Raw genomic sequence first — 19,779 nt, forward strand, 5'->3', positions numbered from 1 at the left:
CTAAATCACCAATATTCACACACAGTCTGGTTCTAGAGCCATATACTGAATCACTGAGTGGAAGAATTATAGTAGAATCCCAAATTCACTGCTATCACCAAACCTATGCCTTGCGCAGGGGGAGGCGGTGGTAGTCAACAAATGCTGGAAGGGTAAATTGTTGGTGTTTTTGCCAGGAAGAAATAAAATCAAAGTAGGAAAAAGTGATGGGAAAATTAGAAAGTATTACCACATATATAAAGCTCATTTTTAGTCAAATATGCATATTCCTCCTGTCATGTTATGAAATCCAACCAACAGCTGAAGCAGATATGGGGCACTTTGGACTAAATATCAAACTTTGCATTTCAAAGATCAACATATAGAAATCTCAATAAGATTAGACTCCTGTTCTTAACACAGATCTTATGAAACTTAAGTAACTTTTAAAAAGCCTACACAGTAACTGAAGTTATATTATTGGGTGATCACATGTCTACCAACAACATTCCAGCAAAGACAATTATGAACTGAGTAAGTAAATGTTCTTTATGAGGCCCTTTCCCAGTGGTTTCAACCATCCCAATGAAAATGAACTTTCCTAGGTGATAATCATTAAATATGAAACATGGAAGCATCTTATTCATTCCTCCATACACATTTATTAACATCTACTATTGCTGGTACTGTTAGTCCCAATGACAAGCTTTTCTGTCTAGAATTACTTCCCAAACTCTCTCTGGCTTTATGTGGATGCAGTTGTCCACGTGAGAATCATTTGTTGCCCAAGAGAAAGAAGGGTGTTGCAGTCAGCAAAACTAGAAGGGCATTTGCCATTAAACATGAAATTACAGGAATTGGAGTTTGCCCTGTTGAGTTTTCATCTTGCTTTAGTCTGGTATTTCCTCATTATGCCCTCATTTCTTTCTTTTGGCATGATGATATATATGTGCCATTGTATGTCAGAAGTATATATTTTTCTTTGGGGTTTACGGGGGGGCTATAGTTGAGAGACTGTCTTGATTCTCATTGAAACTTTGGACCTATTTTTATTTTTTGGGTATTCAAGAAAGGGTTTCTCTGTGTAGCCCTGGCTGTCCTGAACACTCTGTAGACCAGGGTGGCCTCAAACTCAGAGATCCACCTGCCTCTGCCTCCAAGTACTGGGATTAAGTTGTGCATAACCATGTCCAGTTGAGAAGTTGAAACTTTTAAACAGTATTGGGACTGGGAAAGACGACATGGACTTTTGAAGTTAGACTAAATGCATTTTGTATTATGATATGGCTACAAGCCTATGAGGGCCAATCAAATTAAATGTAAACATTCTAAATATTCCGATAAAAAGGCAGAGATTATCAAATTCTTATATTGTAATTATTTATTACCTAAATAAAACTATGACACTTATGATAAAACCATTTAAAATATAGACACATGTAAGTTAAAAAAAATAATAGAAATATATCTTGCAAACATTAATCATAATGCCTGTCTCCACACCTAGACTGTAAAATCCATAAGGGTAGGGGGCCATATGCATTTTTGTTTCCTCTGTGTTTAGGCAGATTGTGTGTAATTATTTGTTAAATTTTTCTTTTAAAATCGTCAAACACTGGTGGCACCTTTAATCCCAACACTTGGGAGACAGAGGCAGGTGGATCTCAGTGAGTTCGAGGCCAGCTCTAGGGCTGTTACACAGAGAAACCCAATCTCGAAAAACCAAAGAAAAAGTTTTTTTTTTAAATCTCAAAATGTGTGGTAACTTTTACTTTACATTATTTTGGTTCCTGTATTACAATGTCATCATTATTTAGAGTTTTAAAAAGCAATTGAATATTTCTTTTCTATCATGCTTCTTAACATAAACACATAAAGAAGCAGCTCAAACTGTCCAGTCATGAACAGAACGCTACAGAAGTAGAAAACGGACTATAGGTTTGACGTCTGAGGTATGGAAAGAGTGAGTAGTCAGCTATCTGAGTCAGGCATGCTGGTGCACACCAATAATCCCAGCTTCTAGAAGGTTGAGGCAGGAGGATTATGAATTCAAAGCCAGCCTGGACCACAGAGTGGGGGCAGCTTCAACTATCCAAAAGGAGCCTGTCTCCAGTTACAGGGAGAATAGGAAAGAGGAAGGGAGGAAAAGAAGGGATTGATGCTTTTTCCAGCAGACTCTATTTTTTATGAAGTTTATCTTCCAAGATTACAGAATGCCTCTAAGAAGAAAACAGGCAACTAAAGGGAAAATATTAAGATGGAATTGAGGCCAGGTGTGGTAGCCCATACCTTTAACCCAGAAACTGGGGGAGAGAGACCCGCAGATTTCTATTGAGTTTGAGACCAGCCTCACCTACATAGCAAATTTCAGGCCACCCAGTTACAAGGCGAGACCCTGTCTCAAAACACAAATCAAAAAACCTGAACAGAACACTAAAAAAATTAGAGTCCTTTCATGTTTTAATAGAATGGAAACCATGAAAGTTCTTCCACCTACTTGGCACAGCAGTTACCTACATTTAGACTGCTTTCAAAGACCACCAAAACTTCATAGCTCACTTGGTCACGGTGAGCAATCGCTCCAGGCTTCCCCCTTTCCAAGGCTCTTTAAGTAACCACATTCTCTACACTCAGAAGATGGCTGTGTCACTGATCATTCCCTAGACTCTAGTGACTAGAATATAACAGTTAAAAAGGCCAAGCTCTGCTTACAGATGGATCTCATATATTTAGAACAGTGTCTGACACATTATAGGTTAGATGAACCAGTAAACGAATTGAAAAAAAGGAGTCGATCAACTAAAAAGCCCAAGTGTCTCCTGTCCTTCAGGGTCCAAACAATACAGTCATGCCTTCCATCTCTCTTACTGCTAACCACTTCACCTATGTGCCACATCACATCCTGCCCCACCTTTTTTCAACAATTATCCGTTTATTATTTTAAAAATATCTCCTGTTAGTTATTCCTCCTCACAGAATGTTTGTTCATATTTTTTGTGGACAAAATTCAACTTCCTGAACTTAGAGAATTTTGAAGCTACATATTTCACAGATATTCTTGTGAGGGAGAGAGAATGTGTGTTTGGCATGTGTTCTGCTCTTTCATGTTCTGCTTTACTTGAGAAGGGTCTCTCACTGAACCTGGAACCAGCTGTTAGCCAGCAAGCCCGGGGACCCTCCTAACTTCAGCTGTAACCTAGTGAGGTTACAAGTCTCTAACCACTCCGGGTTTTTCACATGCTGTTGAGGTTCTGAACTCGGGTCCTTGTGTGAGTGCCCTTATCACAACTATGTTACTAGCCCCAAAATACATTCCCTTCAAGTAGACGTCTACATTTCTAATCTGCTTCATCCTGCTCCCTCACTCTGCAACAGTTTGGTTTCCAATGTAGGCTGCTCAGAGTGGAAAGGTAAAGCCTTTAAAAACCTGCCAGACCAAATTCACCGACACCCCTTACCTCACCTATTCTACTCATCTGGTCCCAGGTTTTCCTTTCTTCAAGATCATTTTCTTAATCTGTGTGACATGTGCTTTTACCTGACGTTCTCTCAGCTCTTCTGCCTACTCCTAAAATGATTCCCAGAGAAGCCTAGCCTGTTCTTTTCTATAAATACCCTGAATGAGCTCATCCACATTCACAGCATCAACCAATACTTATATATTCTCATGATTCCCAAAACTCAGTCCCTAGCCAAGTTCTGCTTTTACTATCAGATCTAAATACCCAATTGTAAGATATCCCCAATGCAGATGACCATAATACATCAACTTTCAGTCAATCACCACCTCTTTCCAATGTAAACTTGCCTCGCTCCTCAATTCATGGTTACAAAAGTCAGCTTCTTTATTACCCTATCCTCCAAATCTATCTAGTTTATGTCAACTCTAGAAGACAATAACTATTTAAATCTCTTGAGTCCATGCCCTAGGGTAGTGTTTTAATTCAAACAATTATTCCTGACTAAACTGTGGCAATGAACCTACTTTGGAATTAAATTTAAGTATCTTTTGATTCATTCCAGTTACTTCTTATACACACACCCTCCCTCAAATATAACACTTCCCCACAATGTAGTCTGAATGGCAAATCTAAAATGCAAGGCTGGTAATAACTAGTTGGAAACTGTACTACTGGTCACCATTACTCAGAGCAATAGCTTTAGTTTTCCTCTTCTTTCATGTCTACTTTTGTATTTTATTATATATAAATATGCCTATTACAAAAGTTATGTGCCTATTACACAAAATGTGCTTATTTATATACACACACAGGACATATAATTTATAAATATATATGAAGAAAAATGCTTGAAATCTTTTATGGATATGGGCTCATAAAAATACATGAAAACCACTAGCCTAAGGGAAATATACAATCCTCTAACACGACAGTCAGAAAGTGGCCCCAGATAGCCTGCTGCTCACATCTCTCTTACCCACCTTTCCTCTCTAACAAGCATCCTTATACTCTGAAACTACCCACACTATCTTCCCACCTGAAATGTCCTAACCATCTTACTCACATCTTCCTCCAATTTACGTTTGTGTTATAAGTCTCAACTCAAACTTAGCTGGCTATATGAATCACCTGACCATCCAAGAAACTTCCTGTTCTGCATGCCCAAACTCAGTGTATACCTCTTATAGCTTTTGAATCACAGAAATAAGAGCTTCATGCCCATCTACTCATTTTTGTATTGCCAATGCCTAGCATGGCTCATGACATAAACTAAGTGCTTTTTGTTTTTTTAACAAGCGCTCAGGGAGGGGCTAAAGAGATGGCTCAGAGGTTAAGAGCACTGACTGCTTTTCCAGAGGTCCTGAGTTCAATTCCCAGCAACCGCATGGTGGCTCACAACCATCTGTAATGAGATCTGGTGCCCTCTTCTGGCCTGCAGACATACATGCAGACAGAACACTGCATACATAATAAATAAATAAAGCTTAAAAAAAAAAAAAAAAAAACAAGCGCTCAGGGAGCACAGTGTAGAGGGCAACCTGAACTTCAGTTTGTCTAGCACAGTAAGGAGAACAAGTGTGCTGAGGGCTGTTTTTAGTTTTTTGTTTTGTTTTAAATAGTCAAGCATAGTGGTGTATGTTCTTTCTCTCTCTAAATTATTTTTATTTTACTTATATGTGTTTTGTCTTCAAATATGTCCATGCACCATGTGTGTCTGGTACTCAAGGAGGCCAGAAAAGGGCACTGGATCCCCTGAATCTGCTGGAGAGTTGTAGCTGGTTGTGAGCCACCATGTGGGTGCTGTGAATCGAACCCAGGTCCACTGAAAGAGAACCTCTGAAAGTGCTTTGAACCACGAAGCCATCACTCCACCCCCCCATTTTAAGTTTTTAATTTTAAAATGTACTTAAATTAGGCTTGAGTTTTCAAATGTTAGTCAGAGATTTTTAGGAAGTATTTTTGTCATCTATCAAACTCCAGACAATTAATTAATACTATCAACACATTCTGAAAGATGCCTTATATATATTCAAGACCCAAAGGCTGATCAAAGATGGTAAATTAATGACACATATTTATCTTCCTTTTTTAAAAATCCATTCAAGTCAAAGTGAAGGAAAAAGAAGGTATAAGTCCATAATATCAAAGAACAGAAAGTAAAAATTTCAAGTATGGAAAACAAATTATTTAGTACATGAATTGGCAAAACAAGGAAGTGTGAAAGCATCAGCAAAGAGAGAGTTAAGTGAGCAACTGCTGGTCAGAACAGAAGTAAGGTGAATGCAGAGAGTGAAAGGTGTGGGACTTAAAACTGGGGGTTGGCTGAAATTTTAATGGAGAGCAATGGGACTTCTACCTCAGCCCTAACATCAACTACCTTTCCCACAAACAGGAGCAGTACTTGAAACGGGTGCATTAAGAAAAAAGGCTACAAATGGAACCAGGTCCCCTAAAAACAATACCCTCTCCCCATGAATTTAAAGGGAAATACACTTACCTTATCTCAGAATGCTAAGCGTTATGTGTGTGCAATTAATCTTCTTTAAAGAAATTAAAATAGCATGCAAGAATGAAGTCTATCATCCAACAAACAGGCAGTTCATAAAGAGCAGAGAGAAATCGGGCAAGAAAATATTTCTAGTCAGGCATGGCAGCACATAGCTACAATCCCAGCACTCAGAAAGCTGAGGCAGGATAGTTTAAAGCATTGGCTACAGAGTAAGACCTTGGCTTGGAAAGTAGGGAGAAAGGGAGGGAAATTATTCCTTAAAAATATAAGGAATTCTGCAAATTTAGGAAGGTGAGTTGCCCACTAAAATACTGAAGAACAGGTGATTAAAAAGTAAAACCAAACAGCAGAGCTGGGCATACAGCTCAGGGGCAGAGCACTTGCCTAGCCTGTGGGAGGCCCTGGGTTAATCCACAGCACTGCAAAAAAAAAAAAAAGGATGAATAAACAACAGCATTCAGGAAAAACGCCCCATGAAATATCATCACAAAAGACCCGAGCATCAGCACCACACATCAAGAAACAAGAAGAGAAACAATCAAGTTTCAACAGCACTGAAAACTGGATAGAATGGAGTAAGTGCGGGACTTGAGAAAAGAGGAAGTTGTTTTTCTACAAGACTCTCAACAACTAGGAGAGAACAATTTCACACATATAATATAGCATCTGAAAAAATTTATATTCTATCTAGCCCTTCACAGGAAATTATATTGGAGAAGGATGTGTTGTTAAAATACAAAAGGCATAGTACCCAGCATTAAATAAAATAAAATTGTAAGGGAAGATCTGGGAAGCATAGAGGACCAGTCCATATAGGAGTAGAAATACAGAAGGCTATTCTTAAATGTTAAAGACTTGGAAAAAGGAACCATGGGTACTTGGTATGATGTGCCAATTTTAAGATGGCCTCCAAGGCCATTCCCTGATGGACACTTTCTCCATAAACCTGGGGGGGAGGGTGTTAAAGGACCCTTTCACAGGGGTTGCCTAAGACCACTGTAAAACACAGATATTTACATTATGAATCATAAGCAAAATTACAGTTATGAAGTAGCAACAAAAGTAATTTTATGGTTTGGGGGGGTTCTCCACAACATGAAGAACTGTATTAAAGGGAAGGTTGAGAACCACTGCTTTAGAGAGTGGGTGAACCTGAGAAGGGGGTGCACACAAATAATAAACACAAATTTGCAGACCATGAATTAATCAAAAAGAAGATTATTATCCTAAGTGATCTGGATCTATGCAGGTAAATGGCCAATCAAAAGATTCTCCTTGACTGGTCTGAAAGACAGAGCAAGCAAAAAAATTAATTCTGTTGAAAACTACAGGAATACAAAAGAAAATGTCTATAATCCCAAGCCTAGCTTCCACCTGCATTGCCTTATGAGGAAGATTCAGTTAATTGCCAATGCCTAGACTCTTGGCCCACAGAAATTCTAGATAACAAATAGGTGTTGTTTTAAGACAGTAAAATCTTGCTATTAGTCACACAACAATAAGCCTAATATTTATGACACACTACTTAAAACTAAGCAAAATCAGTAATTTATAATGAAATCATATTTCATCCTAAAGCAGAAAACTTCAGAAGTCAATGCCATCTCAAGTAGTTTTAAAAACAATACATTAAAAATGCCAGAAAGCAGAAACCTTGAATAGGAAATTGTCATACCTGGTTAGGGTGGCTAAAAACAATCAGGTTCATAGGGATCAGCTTCCAGCTGTCCTGGATCTTCTAGCTTATAAAGAATAAGTTGGCAGCTAAACCAGGTGTTCCTGCCCCCAGTTTGTATCATGGTTTTTCTAACTTTAAAGTCATGCCTAAGGAAGGGCCCTGGGAGGGACTGGGAGACAGAGGCACTTTAGGAATCAGGTAAGCTTTCTGAATAGACAAAAGTTTCCACTTTTGTGAGTTTCACTGGTGCAATGCAGCATCCCTCAGTAAGGTCCCTACACCAGCAGCAGCCTCACTGCAAACTCATTAGAACAATTAGTGAGCCACCCAGACCCACTGAATAAAAATCTGAGGGTAAAGGAAACCCAGCAATCTGTGTTTTCTTTTTAACAAGCTCTCTAGGTGGTGCTGATACGAGCTTACAATTGAGAACAACTAATCTTTATTAATTTCTCCCAGCATCATACTATGATCTAGTCTTCTTCCCGTTGTAGCCAAGAGGCAATGCATTTCAAAACTGTGTATGACCTAGCTAACATATCACAATTGCTTTAATAAAAAGGGGGGGGCTTGCAGAATAAATAAAAAATCAGGCTATAGATATCTTTCCCTGACTAGAAGATTTTAAAAACAATGTGTTTAGGAAGCATATGTTCTCTTCACTTTCTCACAGTCTTTGCTAATCTCTACTCGTTTTACCTTACACCATGACATGTTGTTCTGAAGAACTAATAACTGTATTAGAGTTTAGGAGGTAATTCCAAAACAAACCTGGGGGCTAGAGAGATGGCTTAGCACTTAAGAACAGTGTTGCTCTTAGAAGACCTGAGGATTTGTTTACCAAAACCCACATGGCAGCTCACAACAGTCTGTACCAAGGGATCCCTCTTCTGGCCTCCACAGGTTAAGTGTGTGGTGTGAATGCATACATGAAGCCAGGCATTCATACACATGAAATAAAAGGTTTTTTTTTTTTTTTTAAAGAATAATGACAAATTTTAATCTGGTACAGTATAGGCCAGCTTTTCCTTACAAGCTAGAAAATCAAGTAACATAGAGACCACTTCTTTCAGAAGTGGCAATATGCTGTATCCTGGCCCTCCACATGTAGGGCTGTACTTTTAAGCATGTTCCAAATGACATCACAAGTGTCCCTCCTCTCCCCACCAGACTGAGATCTTCAGAGACACAGATTCTTTCTGTCTAATATTCCAGAGACTGAAGGGCCCAATAACTAAAGGGAGGGTTAGCTTATAAAAATTTCAATTAAAAGTTAACAGTGTAAATTCTATAGCAAACATGTAATGATGTCAAAACTTATCAGATTTAAATACATTAAAAGTAAAATGCAGGGTTTTCATCATCTTAAAGGAAGACAAAAGACATGCATAAGGAACCCACCAATAACCAAGCTTGTACTAAATTTGAATGCTTTAAAAAAAAAAACTATGAATGATTAAAAACAGTTTTCCAAGTAATCACTGAGCATCCATTTAGGTTCCCTGAACTAAGAGTTCTCAGCGGCTCCAAGTTCAACACATGCTCTATCATTTCACAGTTGTAGAACGTTCCATTAGTCAAATTTTCCTTTAGAGATTTTCCCCCATAAAGATGCAGATAGCATTAAGATTCTGATAACTGCCAATAATCCTTACATTTAAAACAGTTTTTGCTGGACAAGTACAGTAACTACTTTTTTAGTCAATCTTGAAAATAATGAACTAAGATTTTTACATGTAGAAGCCAAAACTGATACAAATGCCTATAAAACTATATGTATGAATAGTTACTGGGTGTGGTAGTATTATACTATAGCTATTAACATTGTTTAAATACCTTCATTCTTAAATCTCAAGAGAAAACATTAAAACTTGAATGTACTCATTTTAGAGAAACTAAGCAATTCAGAAAGACAACAACTTTCACAACTTGTCTTCCCAGAAACATGGCAGCGCTTTAAAGCCTCTTTCTCATCTTTTTCTTTTTGCACACACACACACACACACACACACACACACACACACACACACACACAAACACACACACACACTTTATGTATGTGCTCCCCAAAATAAACTTGTATATTTTGTATTTTGTTATGTGTTTGCCTGCATGCCTGTTTGTGTACTACGTGCATGCCTGGTGCCCAGAGGCCAGAAGAAAACATCAGATCCCCTGAACTGGAGTTATAGGTGGCTATGAGCTGCCATGTAGGTGCTGGGAATAGAACCCAGACCCTCTTGGAAGAGCAGTTAATGCTCTTGACCACTGAATCACCTCTCCAGCTCTATTATATACTTTTGCATCATAGCAAACTCCACCATCTTGAAAAATATTCTTTGGACTAGCTTTCTGCCACATTGGTATTATGATTCATAACAGTAGCAAAATTAAAATTATGAAATAGCAACAAAAATAATTTTATGGTTGCGGGGTCACCACACATATAACAGCACTAGAAAGGTTGAGAATCACCGTGTAGGATAGGAGTCCTACAAAATGCTGCTTCCTAGATATGACAAGGGCAATCTCATCAAGAATGAACACAGCAGCAATGACTACCAGCACGCTTTTATGTGCAGGAACACACACACACACACACACAAATAACACATGAAAGCAGGAGGACATTAGTTGGGAAGGAAGGATACAGGAGAGGGCAATGGGGCGAATATATTCAGAATACATAGATACATGCACAAACTTGTCAAAGATTTAACAAAATAATATCTATTATTATCAGCAGAGAAGATAAATCGGCATCCTGCAAGATCTAGAACTATTTTTGCTTTTTTAATCAACAAAGCATCTTAAGAAAGTTGGGTTAAAGGGTAACGAGAGTCTTTTCACTCAGTTTTTTGTTGTTGTTTTGAGTAAAGGTTTCTCTTTGTACTCCTGGAACTTGCTCTATAGACCAAGCTGGCCTTGAACTCAGAAATCTGCCTCTTTATCGTTGGGGCTAAAGGTGTGTAACACCATGCCTACCTCTTCTCAGTTGAACCTATACAGTGATCCCTGGTAATACTTAGAGTAGGTAGAGTCCTTATTAAGTATGATGGAAGCTGGCAGGACAATTAAGCAAACCACACACATTTCAATGTTAAAATTCAAAAAACAGATATTTGAAACAGGAGAGTCAGATAGGAAAAAACAGCATTTTACAAGAGAACACACAAGAAAGCAGCACACAAAAAGCAAAGGGATGGTAGGTCAAAGTAACTGTCCTAAGTTTAGGAATATTGGAGGACACGGTAACATTTTCTAAGTAGAAATATTGAGATCTTTGGTAGTTAATTCCATTCAAGATAATTTACTAGTGATCATCATTAAGAGCCTAACAGGAAAAACTGAAAGTACCAAAGATGAAAACTCCAAATCACAGAGATACCTTACAGAATAACCCGGAGACTTCTCACAAACATTTATGAAAAACAGGAACGCAGTAATAAGTTCTCAAGTAAACCTGAGGCATACTTAAGCACAAAAAAGAACCTAACAATCTACCTACATTAAAAAAATTTCAAATTACTAGAAATCGGGATTTTTCTGTATACTAAAAATGGAACTTAATTCACTCAATTCTTTCAGCTGATTTTACAGTGTGGTGCGGTGTCACAAACTCATTGTGAAGCACAGAGCACTTTTAGTCATGAAAATACCTGTCAGAGCTAAGGCTCCCGTCGCCGTCTCTCCTGAGTCCAGGACTCAGCTTGCTGGGCAAGGTGCTCCACCACTGAACTATACTCCCAGGGCGTTTGAGCACTACTTTATTAAGACTCAACAACCAGAAACAATGTGGAACTAGGAACAAGTCCTTCTACGATAAAGTCAAGGACCATCTCTTTCACGGGCTTTTGGACTCTGCAGTGTGTGACCAAGTGGATCCAGATATGCCATTAGACTGAAGACATGGTAACAATGACTTTAACTCTATACAGTAATGAAAATTACTTTTTTCTATACAGTAATGAAAACACAGCTTTTGATTTCACTTCCATTCTAATTCTTGTTTGGCAGTTTTACAAAAAGCTGTCAATTCTCACAACCTTTCTGTTTTAGGACTTAGTACTAACCCTTTCATTTCAAAGAATGTGAAAGAGCTCTTCATGTTTTACAGAAAATGAAAGAAAATATCCAGAGCTAGGGAGATGGCTCCATGGGTTAAAGGCTTGCCTAGCAAATGTGAAGCCCAGTGTGATGTTGAGTCCCCAGAACCCACGTAAAAACCAGGTGGGTGGGATAATCCCAGAACCTGGGAAGGAACAAGTAGACAGAGAATCCCCAAAGCAAGCGGGCTAACGAGACTATAAGCTCCAGGTTCAGCAAGGGGACCCTGCTGCAGTCTAAGGTGGAGAGCTATCGAGGAAGACACTGATATCAATTTCAGGCCTCCACAAACACACTAGCACACAACTACCTGCACCCAGACATACACTTTTCCTGAATATGTGCAAACATACATACATACAAACACACACACACATTCACAAAAAGATACTCTTGGGCAGAGTTAATTTTATAGTAATATTATTTTTCACAGAGATTAAGATGAGTTTTCAAAAGCTGGAAAAACTGTAAGGGTTGACCATATTATAAGGATAAAACAATGATTAGACATTTTCTAGATTTTACAATTTTAATTTCTAATAAAAAAAACAATGAGAAAAAATTGATCAGCCTACATTAAAGAGAAAAGTATAAATAAAATTCAGTTTTATGAGTTAAAAATTATTTTGCTATACAAAGGCCATAATGGATTTAAGATCCATTCATATAGATGTCTGGAAAGTTTAAAAACAAGATAAAAAAATAAAATGAAAGTAAAAGAAAAAGTCAGAGTATTAAAAAGATATATATGCCAATTACTCCATCCTCTTTTCTCAAAACTATTTAAGAAACAAAAACAAGGAACAAGAGTTGGTCCCATGCCCTCCCCCCTCCTTCCTTGGACACTTGGGAACACAAAATCAACCACCACGTGTGATTTACAAGAACAGGGAAGGCTATCGATAAGTATGAACTGCTAAATTAAGACCATAACGTCAAGTGAGGGCAGTAGCACACTCCTAACACTCAAGGTAGGGATCACGAGTTCCAGGCCACATGATAAACCTCTCTCATACAGAAGGAGGCTTGAGAAGAGAGAGAGAGGAAGGGAAGAGGAAGGAAAGGAGGAGAGTGTTGAAGTAAGGAGAAAATGTACTGTAAATTTTAAAATTTTTTTGACCTAAAAGAAAGATTCTAGATATACAATTTTTTATTTTTTATTTTCGAGACAGGGTTTCTCCGTAGCTTTTTGGTTCCTGTCCTGGAACTAGCTCTTCTAGACCAAGCTGACCTCGAACTCACAGAGATCCGCCTGCCTCCCGAGTGCTGGGATTAAAGGCGTGCGCCACCACCGCCCCGGCTTAGATACACAATTTTATTCATATACTGTTAACTGGGTTTTTGCTGCTGAGTTTCATCTATACTCCTATAATACCGTTCAGGAAGGATTAAAGGCTTTATGGGATGTGGTTTTACACATCTGTAATGCCAGTACCCTGGGAGAGCCAATCAGAGCTACTTAGCAAGGTCCTATGTCTCAAGGAAAAACATCTCATTTTTTTTTTTGTTTCGTTCTCAATTCTTGTACACAGATTAAGCCTACCTAAAAATTACCTTATTACATACAAATTCTTCTGTAATTAACTTGAAGTCTTACAATACCTTAAAATCATTCATTTAAAAAAAAAAAAAGTCTTTCTGACCTCCAGGAAAATCTTGTTTCTTCAACAACATAATGTATCTTGTAAATTGCACTGTCACCACGAAGTGTGTGAGCAAATGGTAAGATATTAAAAACAAGCGACACAAACAGAAGCCCACACATTACACCTCACTAGACAGATCCTAACCAAACATACGAGGGCTACTTAAAACAGTCACTTAAACCTTAAAGTAGGAACTGACGATTCCAGATAATATGAAATATCTGGGATTCATTTTCCTGTTCTTCTATTCCATTAGCAATATCCAAGACAAAGAGAAAACTCAAATGGCAGAACAGAGATCTGATCTTTTGAGATGTGAATGCCTTTTAATCTTGACTGTCAGTAACAGAAGCCAGCAAGGTAAGAACAAGGACAGTTCTCTTGTTAACGCTCCAACTATTCATCCACAGCTCCCCTGAGTATGAGTGCCTACTCTTCTCTGAGCACACCATGCAGGTTCCCACATTACTACCTCCGCACTTGAAAACTCCCAGTTCCACAGCCTGACTCTTTTGGCCATGACACATTTCTCAACCACTCCCTCTCCACGCTGGAACTTCCCAGGCTGTTCCATTATTCACTTCCTTTACCCAGCAGAGTTCATTGTTTTACCTCAGTGTTTCTACAGTCCCGAAATGGTTCCTATCACACCACCAAGAACAATGTTTTTTCAAATTGCCAGTTGCTACCTCAGGCTTGTTAAATCTAAGTAGTTGATCTTCACTATCACTTCTTGAAAATTAAATGGAATATAATTGAATAGAAACTATCAGACTGCATCAAATAAAGTAAGAATATCATTTTGTGTTTTTTTTATCATTTTAAATATGAGAGTATTTCATCACAGCATAAAAAATGTATGCTGCCAGGCTATATTTTTAAATTTGTCTGTTTTTTTGTTTTGTTTTTTGTTTGTTTGTTTGTTTGTTTTTTAGGCATGTTCTTCCTATAGCCAAGGCTGGCCTCCAACTCCAGATCCTCCTGCCTCAGCTTTCCAAGGACTAGATGTGTACAGCATGCCACATCAGGCTGGGTCACATCTCTTGAGTTTTCAAGCCCAGTATTGCACAGTCCAGCTTTCATTGGCTCACATGATTCTGGATAAAGTTCTGGAGACTCACTCTATATCCAAAGGAGTCCATGAGAGCAAGGCTTTTATGCAGTGGTTCTGTCCACCACTGTTCTATCTAAATGCTCTCTCATTTATCTAAAGGCCTACCTGAACTCACCTTTTAGTATTTAACATCACCGGCTCCAAAGTCATGTTATCCTTCCTACAGCAGCAAATGTCCCCTCACAGACATACTGTGACTGCTCTTTCATCACCTCACATCTACTTTAACCAGGCTTCCCCACTTCTAAACTCTCAACTCCTTTAGGGAAGAAGCATATTTCACTGACTCTTCAACAGTACTCAGCTGAGTACATGCCATATAATCGGTGCTGAACGTTTGGAAGAATTAACAAAAACTCAGGACTTGAATTGTTAGGACAGGTCAGATGGCTGCCTTTACAAAGTGCACTGCTATAGTGACAGGCAGATCAACATCTCCACACGTCTGCTACCACCCCTAGAGCCTTAAGTAAAACAAGAGGCAGTTCAGTTTCTCATCCTTCAGCAAAGAAAGACTCCAGGTAACAATGTAGCAGCACCCACTTCCATTCTTTAAGAATTCAAGGCAAAAAGAAAAGGCTCAAAGTTTGCAAAGTAGGGTAGATATCGGAAAAACAAACAGAAATCTCATCACCCATTAGTAGGGAATGGGAAACTCCCATTCTGTACATAACTATCTCTTAATAAAGTCAGGCATTACTGCACTAAGTAAAAACAAAAAGTAGCTCAAGATAACTGGCTGGAGTGGCTTGCTATTGGTTGCCTTCTCCAGTGTTCTGAAAGAGTTCCAGACTAAGAACATTATGGTATGCTCCTGGGGTACACAACCTTACAGGTATTCCTCATTGAGACTCAAGCTTCTCATGGGCTTCATTTCACACATACAATTGTCTTTATTTATAAGGTGTCTGCCATACCTATTTTTACACAGCCATCCTTGAGCTGACCTCACTCCAATTAAAAACAGTGCGTGCAACTTTGACAGACTCTGCCAACTGTTGGTTTCAGCTGTTCTTTTCCTTTTCCACAGTTCATAAACTAGTGTTACAAGAGTCATTTTTTCCTGCCTAATCATTTATTTTAGTTTAAGAAAATAATTCCTTTACTCTTTAATTGTAGCCCACAATTAAAGCTAATGAAATCATATTATAACATTCATCAAAAATCCATCTGTAATACATAAACTTCCTTAACCACATGAAATTTTGGATATCCGTCTAAGTAAGGTAATTTAGGACTGCCTGGGAAAACTTTAAAGGTCATATAATACTAACTTCTGTTTCAAAGAGGCCCAGATGGCTATGCTATTCACTTACAAAGGGTAGACACTTCGGCAGATGCCTTTGCTGTAGGACATTCTTGTCTACTTCCACCAAATCACCCTCAATAAGAAAGGGCCACATTCCCAAATACAGATTGTGGGGAAAATAAATGTGCTCTTAACTGCTGAGCCATATCCCCATCCTTCTTTCTAGATCTCTTAATACTAGTTATCATCACATTGGCCATGAAGTTTTGGCACCTAAAAAATTTTGGAGGCACAAACTCAAATTATATTACTCACCAATCAGGACTCTATTACAGTCATTTTTAAAATTTTGTTTTACTCCTTTTTTAAATATTAGTTTATGTGTTTCAGTGTTTTGCCTGTGTGTATGTATGTATGTGCACCAATTGCAAGCCTGGCACCTGCAGTGGTCAAAGAACGAAATCAGATCTGGGAACTGGAGTTACAGAGGGTTGTGAACCACCATGAGGGTGCTGGGAATTGAACCCAGGTCCTCTGAAAGAGCACAAGTGCTCTTAACCCCTGAGCCATCCCTCCAGCCCCTTAAAATACTTCTAACAGAAAGGCTAGTGAGTTGTTTATAAACAAATTATGCTAAGTGTCTAAATGTGCTTCATGTAAGTAGCTTAGATTCATATTTCAAACACTAATCTCCATTAGTATTAAATTAATCTCAGTCTTCACTTGGTAAAACAGTGGGCATTCACGTAATATGAGAGACACAGATAACTGATTCTCTACATGCCGCTGCCACTCCAGTCTGGAGAATTCAGTCTTCTTGAGGAAAAACTGCCACTTGATTTTGTGTGTAGCTGCGAGTGCACGTGACGCTCCAACATGACTTTACAACACATTTTAAACGTGGAGCTACATACAATCAAGGGAAGCCAATATTAATATTCTTTTTAGTATTTTCTCATTTAAAATTGGTGCAAATGATTCAAAACATTTTCAAACACCATTATTTTCTAGCTTAAGTGCTTTAACGGTTTAGAAGAAAAAAGTCAACAACTATTAAATAAGGAGAAAAAAATCATTTTTACAGGTTGATTTTATACTCCTTATTTTACAGATAAGAATACAGTCCATAAAGGTTAAGCAATTTAAGCTATTAACAGCACCAGAAATAGAGTAAGGTATTTTAATTACATTCTTATCCTTGTCATTTAAGTATTAAACATAATTACCAACCCATAATTAATATCTGAGGAAGGACTCCTGTGACACGTGTTCTACATTTTAAAAGTTGTATAAGCTAATAAACTTCAAATTTCAATTGCCAGAACAGAAAGAAACTACAAGAACTTTAAAATGTGTGCTCCTAATAGGCCATCACAATGAATTCCAAAAATCCATCATTCCAAACCTTGTCCCTCAACTACATATTTATCGGTACTAATTCGACCACGGGAAGAATTCAGAGACAGCACTAACAATTCCCTAAAAAAATGAATAGATCACCACTCCCGTAACACGGGTTTCCAGCTTAAATAAAGAGGAGCTGCTCGCATGTTATTAAGCTACAGTATTTAGAATTAAAAGTTTGGAAAAGGCACTCCCGGCTGGCTTATGTTGAGGATGTAAACCTGACACTGCTGACACAAGCTAAAGGTCTGAGCTTAAAAGAGAAAAGCAGAAGAAGTGAACAAGTCCCTTTAATCAAAAGCTTGCTCTCTCCAGCGACCACACCGTGGAGACGGCAATAGTGAGACGCGGAGATTTTAGTTTAAATGGCCAGTAAGCTAACGCTGTACACTCGGCTTCGGGTGTTCAAGGATAAAACACTGGGCACAGCGAGGGCAACAACTTAGGAGGGATCGGTTTCAAGGACTGCAGTCTAACAACTACTCACTACAATCGTCCCTTTGTGCAACTGATCATTTCTACAAAGTCCTGGAAGAATGCAACTCTTCTCTTCGAACGATACCAGGTCAACCAAACCTAAGACGGCAAGATTTTGGTAACCTACACAGCGGTTTGACCAATGAAGAGGCACAGGGTAGACCAGCGCATTCTCTTCATACAAATCATTAATAAGACTGTAACAAACAACATTACACGTTCTAATTAGGACCTCTGGCGTCGCTCTACAACAACACAAATATAATCTCTATTTTAAAGTAGTACCCGATGAGCAAGGGGGAGTATTTAAAAGCAGCCACCCCCACCGCTCAGCAGCACACACGCACAAACAGATTTAAAGCTGTGATAAGAACAAAATCCTTACCCCATTTTGCCCAATGAAAACTTGCTCTGAAGTTTCTACAAAAATAACTTCCAAGGAATTTTCTCCGTCTGTTATTTTGCAGTTGCTTTTCAACCCCCGAGATCTTTTCCGGAGGTAACTCAACGATGCTGACTGTTCAGTTAGTTCTTGTCGGCAAAAGGATTTCACTCGCGCCGATACCAAAACGTTCAAACATTTGCTTATTTGGAATTTGAAAAGGTTGCGCGGAGAATACGGCACTCAACTATTCCACAAAATCCGTGTGTGCATGAAGGAAAACGCAAAACCCAGCTTCACCGAGTCTTATAAAAAACGAGTTCGCTGGTCATTTCGCTCACGTCCCCCTCGCCACTCCAGGGAGCCAGGTAACTTGGCCTTCTCAGGGCTAAGGCGGTGGGTTCAAATTTCACCACACCAGGTCCCTAGGGGTGGAGCGTGCAACCCAACGCGACGTGCACTTTAATAAAAAATCCTACAGGCAGCAATGCCCCTGTCTCCCGTCGCTGACATTAAAAAAAAAAATTATATAGAAAAAATCTCGAAGTGCAAAGCCCGGCCGCTCGCGATGTGCACGGCACACCACATCGGAATCCGTCCTTTCAATGTTCGTCCTCCTAAGACTCGGAGCAGAGAGGAGGTGGAGAGCAGGCAGAGAAGGCTGGGAAGGATCGATTCGTTCTCTCGAAGAGCATCAGCGGAGCCATTTCCAGGCTGGCGCTTAGCTGGGGTCGCAGCGGCCGCCGGGGAGCAGCGCAGGGGGCCCAAGCCCACCTCCCTCGGCTTCCCGGCCCCCGCCGAGCACAATGGAGCCCCGCTCGCGGCCGCCCCCTCTTCCCGCCTCTCCTCGCAGCACCGGCGGCCTCGGGCTCCAGACGGCGGAGAATGAATGAATCAGAGAACCCAGCCCCGCGCGGTTCCCGGCACCCAGCCCCCAGCTCCTGGCGGCCGCGCGCTGAGGCGAGAGAGGCACGCGGCTCGTCCGAGGCACGGCAGCCGCGGCTCGCGCTCCCACCCCGGCTCGTCTCTCCCGCTCCGTGCCCCCTCACATTCCCCGGGCCGCCGCTGCCTCTTCACGCTCCCCTCAGCGGCCGCCTCCGCCGGCCCCGGGGCGGCCTGGCGCCCGTCGCTGCCACAGCCTCCACAGAGCGCCTCCGAACCGAGCGCAGCCGAGGGCGCCGCTTCCCGGTCCGCGCCGCCGGCGTGAGGCGAGCACGGCGGGCGAGCGGGAGAGGGGGCGGGGCGGGGCGGGGCCGGGAGCGCGGCCCTCCCGGCTCGAGGGGCGGAGCGCCGCCGCCGCCGCAGGCCGGCGGAGGAGGTGGGGCGCGGCGGAGGCGGGGCCCGGGCTCCGAGCAGAGCGGGGAAGGGACAAGCCCGGAGGGGATTAGCCGGACGGTCCGTCGGTCCGTCCCTTATTCCTTCCCCTCCCCTAGCGGCCAGCGGCGGGCGGGCAGCGCGCTCGGCTCCTGCGCTGGCTCGGGAGCGCCACGGCCTCTTCCGCTCCGCTCGCCGGGTGCTCGCGCTGTGTCTCCATCCTCCCCGCAGGAGGACCTTTAAATAGCAACGTCAGCGCGCTCCTCGCCGCACACACGTCACCCTCCGCTTACGTCACCTTGTGCGGGGGATGATGTCACGCGGCCGGAAGTACTGCTAAATTAGGGAAAGGAGCAGGGGTGGAGGGCTGGGCTAGCGGCTGTGTGCCCACCTGCTCTCGCTTCTCCTTAAGGGCTAACGCGCTGGAGAAAGTCGGAGGAGAGCTCAGAGAAGGCGGCG

General features: G+C 40.7%; 1 protein-coding gene across 1 annotated transcript in view; it reads right to left on the reverse strand.

Moving 5' to 3' along the window:
* The window catches only part of Homer1 (homer scaffold protein 1), a 102,380-nt gene extending 83,520 nt beyond the window's left edge, over window positions 1–18,860 (reverse strand). Inside the window, exon 1 of the mRNA XM_050153789.1 lies at window positions 18,010–18,860. Within this exon, the coding sequence (XP_050009746.1) occupies window positions 18,010–18,014 (5 nt within the window). The 5' untranslated portion in view covers window positions 18,015–18,860. The remainder of the gene's footprint in view (window positions 1–18,009) is intronic.
* Window positions 18,861–19,779: the final 919 nt, after the last annotated feature.

Source organism: Alexandromys fortis, unplaced genomic scaffold (genome assembly GCF_014885135.2).
Source record: "Alexandromys fortis isolate MF-2015 unplaced genomic scaffold, M_Fortis_MF-2015_v1.1 scaffold_79, whole genome shotgun sequence".
NCBI lineage: Eukaryota > Metazoa > Chordata > Mammalia > Rodentia > Cricetidae > Alexandromys > Alexandromys fortis.